The following is a 19,873-nucleotide window of genomic DNA, read 5'->3' as shown; positions in this document are numbered from 1 at the left end:
TAGTGCCACTTCTGGGGATGGAAGGGGGTTTAAACTTATTCATCAGTGTGTGCTGGCCTCTGGGAGGAGTCCTGCAGAGGGCTTCCCAAGCCTTGGAGAGTGTAAAACTCATGATAGCAACCCACTTCTGGTTTGCAATAACAAAAGTAAGTTTAACCCCCCCCCCCTTCCATCCCTGGCAGCGGCGCAGTCCTGAGGATCGTGTTGCTGCCTTCCCCCTCCCCCACCCCTTAAGGGGCCAGAGGCAGGGCTTCTCAGGCTGGGGTGTAAGTTTGAGAACCTTAACTCTAGAGTGGCTCTGTTTTTATTTTTTGATTTAGGGAAGTTCCCTAAGATGAAGGTTCAGGAATTTCTCTCAGCAGTGGCTCAATCATTACTTGTCATTTCTGCTAAGTATCACAGATCTGTGATGTGGCCATGAGAGGGAGCACCTGCCTAACATCTCACAGTTGGGAGGACCAGTCAGGATGTTACTATTTCAGTGCTCTTCTCCTTTCAGCCCCAGAGGTCTTTCTAGCTATTTGCTTCCACTTTGCTCCTAAAGCATTTCCCCGCCCCAGTAAAATTGCTTTTTTTCTTTTGGATGGCTACAGTTCCCAAAATGAACATCTCTCAGGACTAGGACAGTTGCTAGGTTCTGTATTGGTGCTGGGCTTGTGTCTTGCATCACCTGACTTCAGTACTTTGAGAGGCTGCCAGTTCTGAATCAATGAAAGGGTGCACTGCAGCTGGTCGTTGAATGGTGTTGAGGCCATGACATCGTCCTGCCTTGAATTTTTGGGGATTGTGGGGGGCAGTACCTAAACTCTGCGGTCATGCTCAAGCTACATACTTAGTTTAACCAATTTTTGCCCAGCCCACAGGAGTACATATTTGGTCCCCGTGACGTATATGCAACGTTGGGCAGAAATTGCTTAAGGTCTGACTTAGAGATCTTACTTATATTGATTTAATCACTTCTCCCACCTTACCATGTTCTGGTAACATTATTTGTGTACAGGTTTTCCACAAAAGTTGAAATCTGTCACCAGCGAACAGCCACTATGAGGGATGTTATGCTGGGATTAATATGGAATGGTTTCTCTTTCCCGATAAATGTAAGAGATTAAAAGTGGCACCATTTAAAAGATAGTTACCAGGCACCAAGCATGAAGACAGTATCAGGTTTTGGCACACCCAGGTTTGCCAGTGCAGGCCTTCAGGCAAATTACAGTTCAACAAAGAAAAGTTAGTATTAAAACAGTTAGAAATACAGTACACTGTTCAGACAACAGAACAGTTTAAAATAAGACCAACCAATAATAGAAGCTGCATCTAATTTGAGAGGTTGAAGGATAAGGCTGCAGTAAGTATATATGTGTTTCCTGGTCACCTAAAAATCATTGAGGGTGGGAGGCAACAAGTACCTTCCCCCCTGTGGATTGGAATGGGGGAGAGGGGTGCCCCCACCCCCTTCCTTTTCTTTCCCCGAGCTCAGTGCTCAGCTCTTTCCTCCATGCTGCTTCTATTTTGAAATAACAGAAGTGGCACATGCTGGGTTCACAGTGCTCCTGTTCATTGGAAGCAGAAGCAGCATGGTGGAGGGAGACTGCTTCTTATCCTCCTGGTATGTGAAGAGAAGGGAGGGAAAGGATTAATAGGCTGGCAGATGGGCACCAAATCGTCCCTTGCTGTTTGCTTGGTGCTTAATAAACATTAGGTGGGCAGGGAGAAATGATCTGGAGCCACAGTGGCTTTTACTCCTTCTCGCAGAGACTGCTGCTGCTGTGATTTCCTTCTCACTGTCTGCAAGCCGGAGGAGGATTGACACTCCTACAAGAGGAGCAGGCTAGAGAGGACAGCAGACTGATGGGCTGGGGGCTTATTGTTTCTCTACCTCTCCAAGGGTGCTGCTCCACTTAACCATTTCAGTTAGCTTCATAGCTGGCCAAGGGCCCACACCTCTGAAAAAGCACACACCACCTGGCCATACCTCAGTTGTCCCCAGTGACAGGTCTGCTGCCTAAATCTAGACCCTGGGCAGGGTCACAAACAGAACCATTGCAGGTGATGAGCTTAGCAATTGGGCAGGTTTGTGTGGGGAGCAGGTGATCCTTTAGGTACTTGAGCATGTATTTTTGGGGGCTTTAAAGGTGAAAAACCAGCTCTTTGAATTGTGCCCAGAAATGGACCAGAAGCCAGCAAAGTGGTGTTCTGTTCCACTCAAGTCTTAGCAGCTGTATTCTGGACCCACTGAAGTTTCTGAATAGCTTTCAAAGGCAGCCTCCACTTGTAGCAGCTTTCTAGTTTGGACCTGGTTGCAGTGCACATGTTTGCAAATGCTAATTTGTCCTTACTTTGCATGATCAAGAATGCATTTTAAAAACTTCTTAGGCATGCATCTTGGAAAGAAATGTGCAGCCCTTAGTTGCCTGACCATAAGGGTGATATGCTTTTCAGAGTTGAACTGAACAGGCTCCTAAAAGCAATCTAGAGCCGCAGTCAGTCCCACTCACTTGGAAACAAGTTCTCCCCACGACTGCCCAGAAAGTGTGTGTGAAGGTTTGAGATGTAAAATGGTTGCTGCATATGTGACAGTTAAGGTCTATTTTTGGTTTCCAGCTCTCCTTGTGGGTGTGTAATTCTCCAGCTAGCAGGGACTGGTTACTATCTTAAGACTACATGCCACTTCTGCTTCTGGTGTATGTGGGAACATTCTTTGCTTCTGTTTTACCATTACTAGGGTCAATGCTTATGGGAACTTCCTGTCATTGTTGAGATGTCAGTCTTGATTTGCTTGATCACAAAGCATGTAGTCTTTCCCCAGTGTTCCTCCCACCTCCCCCCATGCAGCTCAGATAAGGCAGTTTTGGTATGGTGATTTCAGTGAATTTCAGTTAAGGTTTAGCACAGTAGCTGCCATTCAGCCAGACCTCCCACTTTTGCATGGCAAACATTCTAAACGCTTTATGAAGTAAAGAAAATAAATGTTTTGCATGAACAGGACAGTTAGTGTGGGTTGTTCTGAAGACTGACACTACAATTCTATACACACTTACCTGGGAATAAGTCCTATTGAACTTAATCTGGCTTATTTTGAGTAGACTTTCTGTGATCTCCTTTCCCCTGCGGGATTGTCTCAAGGTGCCAGTTTGACATACATAGTGGTTAGGTATGGCATTGGGGCTGTAGAGTTAACCAAACAGTCCCATCATAAACAATGACTGAGGCTCAAAGGAATGCTGCTTGATGTCAACTGCCACCAAAGGCTTCCTCGTCTGCCCCGTACATAGATCTCCCACAAGTCTCTTCCAACTCACCAATGTGGACAATGATGCCTTAAGTGGAGCCGCTTTGGGCCCGGAAAGCCATGAAGGGAGGAAAGTATCAGGGTGCAGAAGTGAAGAGTCACCTTTAGTTCCACACCCAGTTCCTGCAACGCAGTAGGTGGGTCATCCCACCTGCACCCCTCCCTACAAGTGCTGAAAAGCCCAGCTCTACAGTAGCATACAGGATCCTTTGTGCCTTCCTGTCCCTCCAATACCCTTTTCCTCCATCTTTGCCTATTTCTCAGTCCTACCTTAAGACTTCTTAGGACTTCCTACTTAGGACTACCTATAGTCCTTCTGCTCTGCAGCTGTTCCTCCAGCCTCTCCTCAGTCCACTCTCTCTCCCTGAATCCCCACTGTGTCTTCTGCTTTCTCCCTATTGCCTCTAACCTTTCTCCTGCCTCTCCTACCTGTTTGTCTCTGCTTCTTCACCTTTCTCCACCTGCCTCTGCCACCAGAGGTGTCTGCTAGCCTCCCCAGAGCCATCCTGGACCCGATGTGGGGAGGCAGTTACCACACATGCATAGGACTGCATGTTCCTTGAAATGGTGGAATCTGGGGACCAATGATTGTACCCGTTGGAGGCTCTCAGCCCTGCATAATGGCACTTTACCAAAGAATGTGTTGGTGGGCTGCAATTTTCTCACCCTGTACTATGCTTGTGGTTCCTGTACCTGATAAGCACCATCCCATTCTACATCTGAATCATTAGGCAGAAAGTTCCCACTTTTTGTTTTTCCCTTTCTGGAAAACAATTTGATGTGGTTGTTCGCCCTTCAAGGTAACCTGTGAAGTCGGGATTCAGGTATGACTCCTGCAAACAAATGCACAAGCTGTTCCTACCCATATCTCTTCCTGGAGATAAAATTTCAGTCATGCTTCCTCTTGCAGTGTTTGTGGTCAGTTGCAAAGCCACCCTGCTTTGCACACACAGTGCACGGCCACATTACGGTCTCAAAATTCTCTTGTGTGTCAATGCACGTGAATTTCATTATACCGATCCTCAGTCTTATTTTGCTAATGCCTTTTCTGGGAGGCAGTGCCTTTGAAACCTATTTAATTGTAGCAGGTGTTTAATTTCAGAGAGTTAGTGTTGATTCTTGTTGGGTTGCTTTCTGCTGCCTAATGTCTGTGTGTTTTCGGTGTATTTTTAAGCTGGTTGACAAATTGTGTTAGTTCTTAATTATTTGTTTTGTAAGCTGACTTGGATATTTTCTGAGTTGAAGGAGTTGGATAAAATAATTTAGTAATAAAAAAGAAATAAAATGTCAGCATTTGAGACGGCAGTGGATCTTGACCTGGTGGCCTGAGAGATATCAGGTAAAAGTCAGTCTCTACGCTAGCACCTAACTCTGGTCAGTTGATGGAACAGCAGGCAGTTCAACCACACCAGTAGGCCAGAACAGGTCAGGAGATGCTGCCTGACCCCCAAGAATAGGGCAGTCCAGAGTTTCCTACAAAGGGGACCTCCAAATACTTTGACACAGAACCTGCAGGCCATTACACTGAATTGGATTTCCATATCATAAATTCAGGTGTTTGCAATATGTTTAATATTTAATGCACACAATTAATATGTTTAATTAGATATATATACATAATTAATAGATTTAATTATTAAACAAATTTAATACACAATCAGATGTATGCGCTTTCGTGTATCATTTGCAAACACGAGAGGGGTCGACGTCCCAGAGTTCCTGCCAGGCAGCAAAGAGTTGGTTATTGAGGTGGGGTCCCAGGTATAGGGCTGAGCCTCCTCCTGAGTCTTGACAGGGATGCTGGATGGGTGTCAGACATGGCTAGAGTAGGGATTTAAAACTTCCTGGGTCCTCCTCCCAAGCCTCCGTGCTTCACCAGAGTCACTGGCAGCCGTCCCTCTCTGGTAGGCTGCCTCTGATTGCCAGATACAGGGGAGGTCACCAGGATGCAGGTTGTGGCTGTTGTCTTGTGTGCTCCCTGGGACATTTGGTGGGCCACTGTGAGTTACAGGAAGCTGGACTAGATGGGCCTTTGGCCTGATCCAGCAGGGCTCTTTTTGTGTTCTTATGTACTTCTGCTAGTGATTGAGCCGCGATTGAAGTGGAGCACAGGAATCATAGGAATTTGCTTGGCGTTCCCTGAAGACAATATCTGTTTACACCTTCTATAGTTTAAGATGAAAGACGCAGGTTCTCGCCGATAAAAGATCCCCAGGATCTCAGGGAATTTTAAGCTTACTAAAGTTATAATTTGCCTGCCCTCTCCCACCCTTGTAACCCAGTGTAGGATGTAAAGAAGGCAGTATGTGTCTTTCGGGCACTGGTCGGTGCTGGTTGGCCCACCCCAGGTCCTATTTCGGCATTGTTTTCCACTGACCAGAGACAGGAGCTAGGAGCAGACTGCAGAGATCAGCATGATTCTTTCTCACTGTCCTCACCAAAAGGAGAATTGGACACCTGGGAGATGTGGTCTACTCCTTGTCTCATCCCCAGGGGAAGAGATTAAATAAGATCCAAGACGTGTGGAAAAAAGGACTTGGTGGTGTAATTACCCCTCTCATGTGAGCTGTCCATACCTTCTAAGAGTAGTTTATCTCAGATTTTCAAAACAGTTCGTCATAAATTCTGATGGCCACCTTGAATGTGGCTTTTTTCTTTACAGAGAGTACTGGAAAAGACATGTACAGTACTTCTTGGGGAGCACAGCACAAAAACTGTTTGTGTACACGGATAAGGACACAGCCCTTTACGTAAGCACAGAGGCACACCATTCACTTTGGTTGTGTTGAAAAGCACACAAAGTTGGACATGGCATATCCATTTCCCCTGAATGACAGTGTTTTATTCCAGTTAAGCTTAAACAAACACATAGAAAGGCATTGCACCTTGAGCAAGCTATTTCCAGTTCAACTCCTGCATGCAGAAGTCGCTTCTATAAATGGTTCTATCTGTATGGTGCAACTTGTACAGCTGATTGCAAGAAGGGCAGATACTGCAGAGCCTCTGATCTAGGGTGGCACCAGACCAGCCATTCTTTGAAAAGTCTCCCCGACTCCCAAAATGTTCCAGCTGCCTCCTGCTCTGCACCCCAACTTGTAGCTCTACACAAAATGCTTTCTTCAAACAGAGAAGAACAGCACACTCCTTTGCTTTCATTGTGCCCCCTAGTTGAATGGCATTGGGCACTTTGTATCTGGTTTTGCACACAACTTCATTTCCTCCCCAAACAGATAATTCTCCTGCCATCCTGAAAATACATTTGCTAACAAACTGACAGCTCTTATTTCTAATTCAGGAGGGCAGCCTAGGCACCCCCCACCTTTTTCAGTGGTTGTAGTACACCTATTTGAATTATTTTTAGTCAACCATTATTATGATGCTCAAGTTGTATGCATAACATCTTACCTGCCATGGCAGCATTATCTGACCCATCCCTCCCTGATCTGTCTACCTTCATTCAAATTGATTCTTTTAAAAGAAACAGATTTGGTCTATAGTGTTGTAACAACAGTTGAGGGATAAATTATATTAAATATCTTTTCTGGAAGTTCTTGTACTTGGCCACAGTAAAATAAAGTTCTTGAGTCTCTGAGAGGGGACATCCAAATGTCTCTGATCATTGGTATGGAGCGCACAGTCCTGGCATGTTTTGGGGTCTAACAGTCACATTAATCCTTTCTCCACTAGTCCATGCAAGGGACATTGACTGACAAGGGACCAGCACAGCTGTTGCAGTCTTCACGATAGACTTTTCCCCAGTGATTTCGGAGTCCAGGGGAACATGTACCTGCTTTTCCTCCAGGACTTCATAGTTTCCCTTTTGGTTGGGTACAGCAGTATCTGATGGGGAAAACATTGCCTTGAGGGAGACAAGTGCCCTGGCAGTGCTTCTTGACTTTTATTTAAGGAAAGGTAAGGTGAAACAAAAACGCGGAGAACTGGATTACTTGAGCTTATGGTATGATTCAAATATTTCAAGGGAGGACCGCAATGCATCCAAGAAGCTGTTGCATTCTTGCCCCCACTCAACCCTGCAAGTGATGGACTTTTCAAACTTTCAGGAGCATCTAGTAGGGAGAAGGGAGTCTCTGTCTTGTGCTTGCCATGTAAAACCAAAGAGGATATTCAGGGGGCAGTAGTTCTTCTGCTACCATCCACATCATCAAGGAGAACCAGCAGATATACAGAAAATGACAGGTTTGGGTGAACTATACCTTGCACACCCGACAATACAAATCAACTGTCCGTTTAGTCTCCCTGATACTTGGTTGTGATGTAGATTGAAGCCCCCTTCTCTTAGAACAAGTGATTCACAGTTATCTACTTTAAATATTTGGATTTGGCAGACCTTTCCATTAAAGACTGGCATCTGACTAGGGCTTTGCAACCAGATAGCAGAGCAGACGGCGAATCAGATTCTTGTTAATAGTGGCAGTGTAAACCAGAGGATGCTTTCTCATAGGCCAAGTACATAAATGGCAAGCAATGCAAAGACAAAACCTGAAGGCGCTGGAAATGCAGCAGCTCTGTTCTTGGTGGTCTTTTGAACACGAGACACAATTTCTGTGGTAGCCGTTTTGGGGCTATGGGACACCTCGGTGATGTTGCTGATTGGACCAGTCGAAGATGAAGTAGTGGCATTTATCAGGCTGGGAGGTGCCTTGGTGGTGCTGATGTTTGGACTAGAAGAACGTGCAGTGGTGGTATTGCTGGCAGGAGGCACAGTGACGTTTCCAGGTGGACCAAGATGAGGAGCAATGCCGGTGGTGTCACTGGTGGGAGGCGTGCTGGAGTTGTTAGATGGGCTGGGAGGAAGTGCAGTGACAGTGGTATCGCTGGTGGTGCTGTCAGGTGGATTGGTCGAAGGTGCAGAGGCGTTGCTGATGAAAGGAATGGTGGAGTTGCCGGACAGGCTGGGAAGAGGCACCATGGCGCTGGTGGGAGTCACAGTGAAGTTGCTGGAGAGGCTGGGAAGGGACGTGGTGGCGTTGCTGATGGGAGACACAGTGAAGTTGCCAGATGGACTGGGAGGCTGTGTTGCGGTGGTGGCGGCATTGGGAGACACAGTGGCATTGCCTTGGAGTTCATCACACTTAATAAAATGAAGCCCACTAAGCAGTAGAGCAAAGAAGGGGTATGGAATGAACTGCATTCTGCACCTGTAATTCTGGAAATGTAGAGAACAAAATTTTAGTAATTAAAGTTACATTAAGTGTAACAGTTTGCTGTCCGCTGAAATCTGACCCATCCAGTTACTTTCCTATCATAAGGTCATTATCGACTTATGGGGTACTGCATGCCCAGCCAGTGGGTGATATGTTTCCAGGAGGTCTTCATCGGATACTTTGGTTAGAACTCATGACGTGACTCTCCACTGATCATTTAGTGGCTTACAAAAAAAAAAAAAAGCAAGTAAATTGGTCCTTTGATTGTCCTGCTAATATCAAAGCAGAGCCAGTGGTATTTTGTGTGGTATTCTGACGAGGAAAACCTCAGTTGACTAAATCCGCTGCTTTTGAATCTGAGGAGGTCTGAGCTAGGAAGAGACAATCTTCAAAGAAAGAGATTTGGCAGTGGCTGACACCTTCTCCAGCAAAAGGAACCCTCACCTTTTGTGTGTGTGTTTCGCCTTTTTGCAGAATTGGCGACGTGGGCTGCAGGGGTTGACAACTTGAGATAATACGGAGCTAGGTGTACTAATAGTCTACCTCTGTATAAGTCAGGCTGATACATTCCTAAGTTAATGGCCAGGCAGAAATGGCAGGTTTTGTGAAGGCACCTGCCAGCCCCATCTTTGGGGAGAGAATTCCCCCCTTTATATGTACCTAGTCAGTTCCTGAAGACAGCCCTTGTACTGAAAATGTACAATTCTTACATTAATTTCAATGGAAAAAATTCTAACTCATTCCAAAGTCATTTGAACTTAAACCCAAAATCTTTCTAAATGCCTAATAGCCTAAGGAAAAACTTGTGTGACACAGTAAAATAGAATAAATAACATAATACAACCTCTTTAAATGTCAAAGTTGATGATGAAAGTGTTTCAGAAGTTCTGGCATCACATAATGAGGTTTAGCACCTCAGGCTTGAGTTGTAAAATATCAGCAACTCTAGGTTTCACCTCTTCCACCCCTCTTTTCCCGGAGTTGTTTTCATCTACTTTTGTTGTTTGGAGCCCATATTTGCAGGAGTTTGTGGAAACACAGCACAAAAGCAGATGTCTGGTAAAAGGGAGCTTGTCATATACATGCCTTGAAAGCATGAGGATGAGCTAGTCATCTTGCAGTGCATCTCATAAGTACTCAGTCCTTCAGGGGTCCCAAAGAGCGATCCGCTAAAGCCCATAGAATCCCATCTGAGAAAGGGTGTGCTTCTGGACCTCCTGGAACTCCTTCTTGGGCATGTGAGGCAAATTTGTCAGTTTCTCTGTCTCCAGAGTTCAAAGCAGAGGGAAGGTGTAACCCTTGGTTAAAATGGGAGGTAGACTTTGCCTCCGTGGGAGATCTCATCCTTCCCCTCCCCTATTCCTGGACCTTATTTTAAAATTATTGGTGTTGGTAGAGACAAATGATCTTAATATGTGCGGTATGTGTGGATAAGTGGAAATCTGAATAGTGAAAGTACTTGTAAAGAGAAAATTGAGTATAGGAGTTAGCCAGAAGAAAGGGTTGAATCATTAAAGAGAGCAGGTGATTTGAGAGATGGGTAGAACTGGACAAGTGAAAATTACAAAGGTACAAGGGCTGAGAGACAGGGTAGGGTAAGCTTGAATGTTAAAAGTGAAGACAAAGAATTTGAGCTGGATCAAGAATGGAATGGGAAGCCAGTGAAAGGATCTCAGGTGGGGAGATGGTTGCTTGTGTAAGGGAACCGAGGCAGAGACAGAATATTAACCTGGACCATGAAGGTCTCAGGTCAGTTCCTTAGCCACTGCTCTGCACCAGTCCTTTCTCATCTGTGGTTCTTGTATTGGAACTCTCCTCTGAGAGCAACAATTGTAATGAGCAAACATTAATTAAAAACCCTGACTTGGCTGCTGACTTGTTAATGCATACACAGGGGTAATAAGGTTTTGTGTATACAAACGTTAGGGGTCGTCTTAGTACAGTTTGTTTCTCAAGCTTTTTGTAAAAAGTGTTTTCTTCCCCCTATTACCTCCATCAAAACACTTTTTGGAACTCCCAAACTAGGCTAGGATCCAAAGAGCTGCGTAAGGAGCTGCAGTTGGAAGGGAAAATCTGAAATGTCCCAGAGCCTGAACTCAAATGGCTTTGGTGAAGGTACAGGATTCTTTAGGTCCCACCTCTGAGATTTCTCAAAGTTACAGCTTTTGGTAGAGCTGTTTTGTATTATATCAACATACAAAATAATATCTAATTTTTAAATTGCTAGTTATAGTATACATATTAAACATATGTATACATATGTAGTATACATATTAGACATATGTAATAGTATACATATTAAACGTATTAAACAAACATATTAAGCATACATATTATACATATTAAACATATATATTCAACATATATTATTTAACATATATATTTATATAAGTTATTAAACATAACTTAATATAAATATCTATATAACTTACCTGGAGAGTTTCTGATTGGCCTGTCACTGTAGACCCCCTTGTAGTGGCCCCTGGAGGCAGAGGTCTATCAGATCTACAGCAAGGGAGTGACCTTCAGTAGGAAGGCTTCTTGGTACCCAATGGGAAAATCTGGGATGCCCTAACCAACCCCACAGCTCAAGGAGAACTGCAAATATTGGCCACTGATGGCTGGGGAGGGGGTCGTCAGCCCTTTACGTCCTCCTGGTGGGGGCTATTCCATTCCCTGGGTTTGCTGAACCACTGAGCTAATAACCCAAAACCAGACTCTTGGTGGTGATGCCCTTGGAATAAAGAGAGAAAGCAGATTTTAAAAATCGAGGCACAGATCCCATCATTTTACATGAGTAGTCGATTATATCACCAGGTTGAATTCCATACCTCTTGGGTTTTTTCTTCAGATGTTTGCCTTGTGCAGCTCCTTAGGTTATCCACCTGCCAGAAGTTGAAACAGCTGGGCAGAAGTATTGGGAACTGCAATTTATGTCCAGCTTGAAGGTGATGTAATCCTATAGCTAACAAAGGGTTCACTTCCTGGTTTGCAAAGCACAATCCAAAGTAAATATTGTTTTAAATAAAAATAGACTCCACATAGAATTCAGGAAGCAGAATAAAAATACAGAAAGCCTTTTCAGTGCATATTTGCAGCAGTGTACGTACTATCTAGGGCTGCAACACGAAATCATGTAATTGGCTGTTTGAGTTGCTTAATTAACATTTGCTAGACTAAAAATGATGTCCCCAATTAAAAATTATTTGCACTTTAAAAAATAAAATAAAAGCAATTTTACATACTACCGTAGCAGCCATCTCGATAGAGCAAAGCTGGATGGTGGTTACCCTACAACTGTTTGCTCCTGCTGTTTGTTTTTGGTTCAGAAATAGGAGCCAGCTAGAGTGTGGGAGCCATTCTGGTTGGCACAATGGTATGAGGGAAGGGAGACATTGCCCCCCTTTTATAATCAAAGTCACTATTTTGGGGGGGGGTGGAAGCAGTGTTGGGCAACTTGGCAGAGGAAAAAGATGAAAGCCTTCCTTTCCTTGTGCCAACATGGCCATCAGGATCAGACCCTCCCCTCTTGTGGCTCTTGTTTCTGTGTTAATCATCAGGGGTAGACAGTTGTGTGATGCACATATCATATAGCATAGGTCTTAGAGGCATTCTCTTTATATGCAGGTAGGAATGCCTCCTCTAGGATAATGCACGCTGTGACTCCTGCATGCATAATCTAAGAACATTGTTTTTGGGTATTTTTTTAAAGCATTTGTATGCAGATCTAATAGTATATTTAAACTAATAGTGTATTTACACTCGTGCACAGCCCAATCCTACCCAGCATTGATGCAGTGGGGCCACATGACCCATGCTGTATCCAGTTCTGGAATTGAACAGGTAGAAGGTCTCCTCAGGAACATAAGAACAGCCCCACTGGATCAGGCCATAGGCCCATCTAGTTCAGCTTCCTGTATCTCACAGCGGCCCACCAAATGCCCCAGGGAGCACACCAGATAACAAGAGACCTGCAAGGCTTCCTGGGAATTGTAGTAAAGAACATAAGAACAGCCCCACTGGATCAGGCCATAGGCCCATCTAGTCCAGCTTCCTGTATCTCACAGCGGCCCACCAAATGCCCCAGGGAGCACACCAGGTAACAAGAGACCTCATCCTGGTGCCCTCCCTTGCATCTGACATAGCCCATTTCTGAAATCAAGAGGTTGCACATACACATCATGGCTTGTAACCCATAATGGATTTTTCCTCCAGAAACTTGTCCAATCCCCTTTTAAAGGCATCCAGGCCAGACGCCATCACCACATCCTGTGGCAAGGAGTTCCACAGACCAACCATGCGCCGAGTAAAGAAATATTTTCTTTTGTCTGTTCTAGCTCTCCTAACACTCAATTTTAGCGATGTCCTCTGGTTCTGGTGTTATGTGAGAGTGTAAAGAGCATCCCTCTATCCACTTTGTCCATCCCCTGCATAATTTTGTATGTCTCAATCATGTCCCCCCTCAGGCGCCTCTTTTCTAGGCTGAAGAGGCCCAAACGCCATAGCCTTTCCTCATAAGGAAGGTGCCCCAGCCCAGTAATCATCTTAGTCGCTCACTTTTGCACCTTTTCCATTTCTACGTACTACGTCTTTTTTGAGATGTGGCGACCAGAACTGGACACAATACTCCAGGTGTGGCCTTACAACGGCCTTATAATATTAGCCGTTTTGTTCTCAATACCTTTTCTAATGATCCCAAGCATAGAATTGGCCTTCTTTACTGTTGCCACACATTGAGTAGACACTTTCATCGCCCTGTCCACTACCACCCCAAGATCTCTCTCCTGATCTGTCACAGACAGCTCAGAACCCATCAGCCTATGTCTAAAGTTTTGATTTTTTGCCCCAATGTGCATACCTTACACTTACTGATATTGAAGCGCATCTGCCATTTTGCTGCCCATACTGCCAGTCTGGAGAGATCCCTCTGGAGCTCCTCACAATCACTTCTGGTCTTCACCACTCGGAAAAGTTTGGTGTCGTCTGCAAACTTCGCAACCTCACTGCTCAACCCTGTCCCCAGGTCATTTATGAAGAGGTTGAAGAGCACTGGTCCCAGGACAGATCCTTGGGGCACACCGCTTTTCACTTCTCTCCATTGTGAAAATTGCCCATTGACATCCACTCTCTGTTTCCTGGTCTTCAACCAGGTCTCAGTCCAGGAGAGGATCTGTCCTCTAATTCCCTTACAGGGTAAGGGAACATTTGTTCCAGCCTGCCCGATAGGGCTACTCGGATCTTGCAATTTCACTGGCACAAATATGAGAACCCCGTGCACAGCTTTCAGGCCTGGGAAGGGGGTTAGGATATGTCCCTCATGTTATATATGTACCACTTTTTCAAATATTCCAGATTAAAATCGGCAGAGAATAGTTGACAGTGAAAACCTAAAACAATGTAAAATCAGCAAACCACAAAGGTAAATAAACTCTGCAGTGTTTGCCTAGCAGCTGGGTGGGACCAATGGCCCAGTTCAGCAGGAGGCTGTTTCCTGTACTTGTCAGGGGGATCCGTAGCTCAGTGGTTAAGCACCTAGTTTGCCTGCGGAAAGTTCTGGATCCAGTCCCTGCAGCATTTCCAGCCAAGGCTTGTAACCCCGGAGAGCTTCTGCCAGTCATTGTAGAGTAGACCTTACTGAGCTGCTTGTCTCCAGAGGCTGGTCTTGGAGTAAAGCAGCTTTTGCTCTCCAGGCCCTTGTTTCACAAACTTTGCCCACAGTTCAGTGCATAGGAGCGGTTTTATCTGGGAGTCAGGGCGTGTGATGCTGGTTAATCACTAGACTGCCCAGTTGGCCGTTCTGCCAACTATAGGGCTGATATTGTAAGGCTGATGGGCCAGATTATATTCTCTTCCCTTTGTTTGCTTTTGACAGCGTGCCCATTGCTCTTTTGAGAGCTCTGGTGGGAAGAGAATACATGTCAGAAATGTAAAACATTAATTTTAAAATAGCAATAAGCCAGCTATTGGGCTGAGACTATAGGCTCAGCTGTGTCTCTCTTGGACAAGGGGGGATGTCCAAGAAATGCTGTGGATAGCCCATCTTCTTTGTGTCTGGAAACTTCCCCTCCCTCTTGAAACCAGCTGAATAAAAAGTGCCCCCCCAGAGCAGTGGTTCTCAAAGTGGTGGGTCACGACCCACTATTGGAACTGAAGAGTCACTTTCCCCTTAAGAGGAGTGACCCAGAAATGAGTGTCCTGATGGCGCCAGAGCGATCACGGCACCGCAGGCACCCAGGAACATTTAAACATACCTGGGGACTGTGCAGCCACCTGGAGGGTCCTGGAGGCTCGCAGCCCCCTCCGCAAGCCTCCCCTCTGCTGCAGTGGGCTCTGAGCTGCAGTCAGAGCCCACTTCCAGTTTGCAGTCTGAACTCCAGAGCGCAGGGTTTCCAAAACCGGGCTCCGACTGCAGATCAGAGCCCACTGCAGCAGAAAGGAGGCTCGCGGAGGGTTCTGTGGGCCCCCAGGGAGGCTGCACAATCCCCTCAGGTATGTTTAAATGCTCCTGGGTGCCCGTGGCTCCATGATTGCTGCAGCATCGTCAGGACATCCCCCCCATCCGAGGCCCCACCCCCACAAGCACCCCCAAAACTCAGACTCCCAGAGAGTTTGAGAACCACTGCCCTAGAGCAGGGGTGTCCAAAGTTTTTGTCAGGGGGGCCACATCATCTCCCTGACACTGTGACAGGGGCTGGTGAAAAAAAAGAATTAATTTATATTTAAAATTTGAATAAATTTACATAAGTTTACATAAATGAATATGAACTTATATGAATGAATGAAGGTCTTTCAATAGCTCAAGGTCTATAAAAAGCCTTGCACAAAGCAAGGCTGGCCTTTCCTTTGCTGCCGCTGCTGCATCACAGATGTGAAACAGAAAGCAGTGGAGGGAGCCCTCATCCCACAGCTCATGCGAGAGGTCGAACAGTCGCCCTCATGCTGAGAGCAGTTGCGTCGGGCCAGTGCGGGCTCCAACAAATCTCCGGAGGGCCAGAGGCTCATTGGAGACTGGGGGCTCCCTGAGGGCCACATTGGGAGGCCTCGAGGGCCGCAAGTGGCCCCAGGGCCACGGTTTGGACACCCCTGCCCTAGAGCATAGGTGAGTGGTGGGTTCAAGTCAGTTCCAGTGTGACTTGCCACTGCCCCAGGATAAATTGCCATTTGGCAACTAAGTCGTCCCAGTTTGGATTGTTTGCCATTTCATTTCCCTTAAATCGCGGGGGTGGGGGTGTGTGATGCTGTTATTCAATGCAGAAAGCCTCCCTTTTTGAATCCTCTGCTTCTGGTAACCATGGAAATGGCTGCTGCAATATGTAACCTGTTGTGGGAGCTGCAAAGCAGGCATCCGGAGGGCGTCGGGGGTTTTCACTGCCAGTCCTGCCCCCTCTACCTTTTTAGCATCTAGTTCAGAACATCTGCATTCCAAACAGGGCTGTGGCTTCTGCAGCCTCTCTTGCAAAGGGAGACAGGGCTGGGTTATTTCCAGAGTTCACTTCCGCAGGCCTGGCCAGCCTCAGTGTTTTTCTAGGATAAGGGAGGGCGTATTATACCAACGTCTCTGTGCCAGCAATCCCAATAAACTCTAGTATTAACAAGCCAATAAATCAGGCTATTTCCCAGCTGCAGATTAATCAGCTGCTATTCATTCCCCTCCCCTCATCCCACCTTCCTGCTCATAGCTCTCATTTCCAAGGAAAAACCGTTTTATACATATCTGTGCTCATGTCACAATGCCTAGTGCAGTTAGGATTTATAGCTGCTGGACTTTATATGCATAAACCTCTTTTAAAATGTGCGTACCCATGAAATTGTCTTATACTGAGTAACATGGGCCCATCTAATCTTCAGCATCCTGTTTCCCATCATGGCTAATCCGGTGGCGTAGCTGGATGGGGGCGGAGCAGCCAGCCTGGCAGGGAGGTGGGCAAGCGGCCCCTCCCTTCGGAGCCTTTCCCGGTGGGGGGGGGTAAAACAGTGCCGTACGGGAATGGCTCTGAAGGGAGGGACCACTTGCCCACCTCCCTGCCAGGCTGGCTGCTCCACCCACCCTCCAGCTATGCCACCGGGCAAACCAGATGCGTATGGGAAACCTACAAGTAGAGCTTTAGGGCAACAACCCACTCCCATCGTTCACTCCCCCCTCCCCACTGTATTCAGAGGTATACTGTCTTTCACTATCAGTTAGAAGCAACAAGACAGTAATTCATGAGCCCTTCTGGACCACCATGTGAGGTCGGGGCTGAGTCCCACCCTCACTTTGTGCTGGGGCACATGCACACCAGATTAAAAAAGAGAGTTGGCAGAATTTATATGTTTTGGGGGCCCTGCTTGCTGGAAAAATTGCCAGAATTTGCCCTGCAAGAGTTTTTATGCTGTGGCAAAAGCTGCATCTGCGGCAAATCTTTGTGTCAGTATGCTTTATTGCTTTTATGTTTTTTACTCTATAGTTCTTGTTTTATACTTTTGTTTTGTAAACCATTTTGTGAAGGTTTTATCCTTAACCCATTTTTGCCCAGCCCATAGGCACACACATTTGGTCCTTGTTGTGTATATGCAATGGTGTGCAGAAATGACTTAAAACTAGTATGTAAATTAAAAATAAATAACCAGGGTTAAGGCAGCAAACCATAGGTAGTCCTAACCCTGGTTATCCATTATAACTGCACACATGCTTTAAGTAGACATTACTAAGATGTCCCTTGCATAAATTTTGATTGATGCATATACACCAATCCTATGTCTCAAAATAAGCAGTTAAGTTTTAATTTATTTCTGTTCCCCGCTCCATCTTTACCCCTTTTGTATGTCATCTTTCATTAAGTTCCTACATTTTTAAATTATAAATCTCCTCCGACTAGCAAGTCAAGCAGGACCAATGTATATATGATATAGGCCTTGTGTGTGTTTTTTTTCTTTCCCAGATGTTTAATGACAAAACTATGCATAATTGATACATAAAATACTGACATTTTCCATAGGTTTTTGTGTGAAGAAAATTAAAAATGTAAATACAAAATAAGCACATTTCGTAAAAACGATTATATTATTTGATAGTTAGGCTTCTCTCTTTTTTTTGCTGTAAGACATTGTTAAAGTAAGTAGCAGCGTAATTATCAAGACATAATTTTTGTGCAGTCTTTTTTTTTGTTTGGAGGAGTCACATTCCATATGGTCATGTTTCAGAATCTAAACTGGCATTTTCTTCTTGCATTTGAATCGCTGTGGGGACACAAGCGCGCTCCACCCATTTTATTGATCAGGAGTAATGAAGCAATTTATTCACATACGCACAAACCCCTTAGCCGGTTGCCCAAACCACCATGGTAAGCATTATGATGAAATATGAATACACCTTGCAAACATTTGCTTTGGAGCGTATACGAGGATGAACTTTTGTAGTCCATTCTTCCTTCTTTGCAGTAACGGTTGTGCTTTGGGGTCTCTTTGTTTGGGTGATGGGCACCCCGCTGGTGATACTCAGGGTCATAGGAGTGGTGGAAGATGCTGCCATGCCCATTGTGCTTGTATTCACAGTGGTTGTATCTTGAATGTAGATTGTATGGGTGGCGGCCGCAGCTTCATAAGAACTCAGCTTCTCGGTGTTCAGGTCTTCTGGGTAAAAGGCCACTGGCCTGCCAGTGCTTGTAAAGGCTACCGTTTGGCCAGCAGTAGCACTCAGGGTTGCATCCTTCATTCTGAACTGTTGGTGCACTAGTTTGGTTTGTCCGGTTGTCACTGGAGACCCAGCTGTGTCCACTGCTTTGATCGCTTTAACAAGGAGATGGTGTTCTACAGTAGTGGGAGCAGATGATACCGCAGGGGCATCCTTCCAGGGTGTGGTGGCTTCATCGGAGCACGGTGGCCCTATGACTGTTGTGGTGGATTCTCTCATCCATTCCTGCAAATACGAAAGTGCTTGCCTGCCCTCCTCACACGACCATGGGTTGTTGTACAGCGTTATCAACTGCAGTTGAACAAGCTGGTCAAACGCCTTGTCAGGGATGTAGGTGAACTTGTTGTTGTGCAGGTAAAGTTTGGAAAGGGATGTGAGCCGCACCAGCGTTCCAGGTAGGATTTGTGTCAAGAAGTTGTTGGATAGATCCACCATCTCTGTGTTGTAAGGAATATTGGTGGGGACTGTCCAGAGCTTGTTGTTGCTGAGGTTGAGGGACTTGAGGCTGCTCAGCGTGTTGTTGATCAGGACAGCCCTTTCCAACATGTTCGCTGACACGTCGAGGACTCTGAGGTTCCACTGGTAAGCCGTGTCAAGCTTTTGCAGAACCTTGACATAGTTGTGCGCAGCATGTATTTCCCAGAGCGACCTGGGCAAGTGAGCCGGGAGGTTCTGGAGCCAATTGTGGGAAATGTCCAGGGTCCGCAAATTGGCAAACCGAGTCAGCTGGTGGTCGAGGTCCGCAAAGCGGTTGTGGGACAGGTTCAAATAGGTAATGTTGTCCTGGAGTCCGTGTGGCAGTGTGGTCAGGTTCCCGCTGGAACAGTCCACGTTTCTGTTGTTTCCTGAACATGAGCACCCAGAAGGGCAAATGCCCTGAACTGCTGGTATGCAGAAGAGAAGAGCCAGGATGCAGGGTGATGCGTTCCAGCCTCGGTTCTCCATGTTTGCCTAGGAGCAAATATAGACAGCGATCCTCAATCTGTTACACAGGCTACGAAAGGGTTTCTGAGGCTATGTGCATTTTTGTGAGCTTGCTTCCATGCAAGCAGAGCTAGGTTTGAAGCGACCGAATACACATGCCCACGTCGCTGTGGCGTTGCCCTCAGTGGTGTGAAAAGCCAGTTATTTACAAAGCCTCTCTTCATCCTACTGTCTTGCTGCCTGGCAGAAATTGGCTCATCTATTTCCATATCTCTCCTCTTGTTCCTCCCCCACTGGCTCCAGCTCCCAATGGTAGCATTCTTCTGAAACTGCTAGCCTCTTCCAGACATGATACAATGTCTGCTTTCTTTTTAGAAGGCTTTGAATCCTGCATTTACCTTTTTGGGTGTTCCTTTTCTGAACCTCATTCTATTATGGATGAAATTTGGGGTGAAAATTGATTCTCTAAATTATCGGTTTAGCATCCCTGCAGTAACATAGCTGCCTGTGCTGTAAGACACATCAATTCACATCAATGTGATAAGACACATCAATTCACACAGCATTTTTAATTCAGATGTGAATGTAAGCACAACTCTCTAGCTATCTTTTACTAGTGGTGCTTCTTTCTCCCTCTCCTTTGTATTCCATGACTCCCCTCCTGGGAACCTGTCTGTTTTCCAACCCGAAATAATGTTCAGATGAGACTCTGTAGCTTGTCACTGCAGTATACTTGCTAATGCATGGAAGTGCCAAGTTAGACTAGATTAATGTCTGTCTTTAAGAAGAAAAATACACACACACACACACACACACTCACAC

General features: G+C 45.7%; 2 protein-coding genes and 1 long non-coding RNA gene across 7 annotated transcripts in view; 1 reads left to right on the top strand and 2 right to left on the bottom strand.

The window, feature by feature from the left end:
• The window catches only part of NF1 (neurofibromin 1), a 177,285-nt gene that overhangs the window by 75,178 nt on the left and 82,234 nt on the right, over window positions 1-19,873 (top strand). The gene's annotated exons all lie outside the window — the stretch shown is intronic.
• LOC136659015 (uncharacterized) lies at window positions 4,874-11,359 on the bottom strand. The gene is made up of 2 exons (XR_010794818.1): window positions 11,286-11,359; window positions 4,874-8,456 (listed from the first exon to the last, which is right to left on the bottom strand). It is a non-coding gene; the product is annotated as an uncharacterized lncRNA (long non-coding RNA).
• Window positions 17,520-19,072, bottom strand: OMG (oligodendrocyte myelin glycoprotein). The gene has a single exon (XM_066636343.1). It carries the CDS (start codon window positions 19,070-19,072, stop codon window positions 17,753-17,755), a length of 1,320 nt encoding a protein of 439 aa, XP_066492440.1. The 3' UTR covers window positions 17,520-17,752.

This window comes from Tiliqua scincoides, chromosome 8, assembly GCF_035046505.1.
Source record: "Tiliqua scincoides isolate rTilSci1 chromosome 8, rTilSci1.hap2, whole genome shotgun sequence".
Classification (NCBI taxonomy): Eukaryota; Metazoa; Chordata; class Lepidosauria; order Squamata; family Scincidae; genus Tiliqua; species Tiliqua scincoides.
Note: the sequence above shows the minus strand (reverse complement) of the source record. Positions and strands in the feature narration are given on the sequence as shown.

What these genes read in the sequence shown, in the direction of transcription:
- OMG (XM_066636343.1), bottom strand. Translation starts at nt 19,072, where the DNA reads ATGGAGAACCGAGGCTGGAACGCATCACCCTGCATCCTGGCTCTTCTC.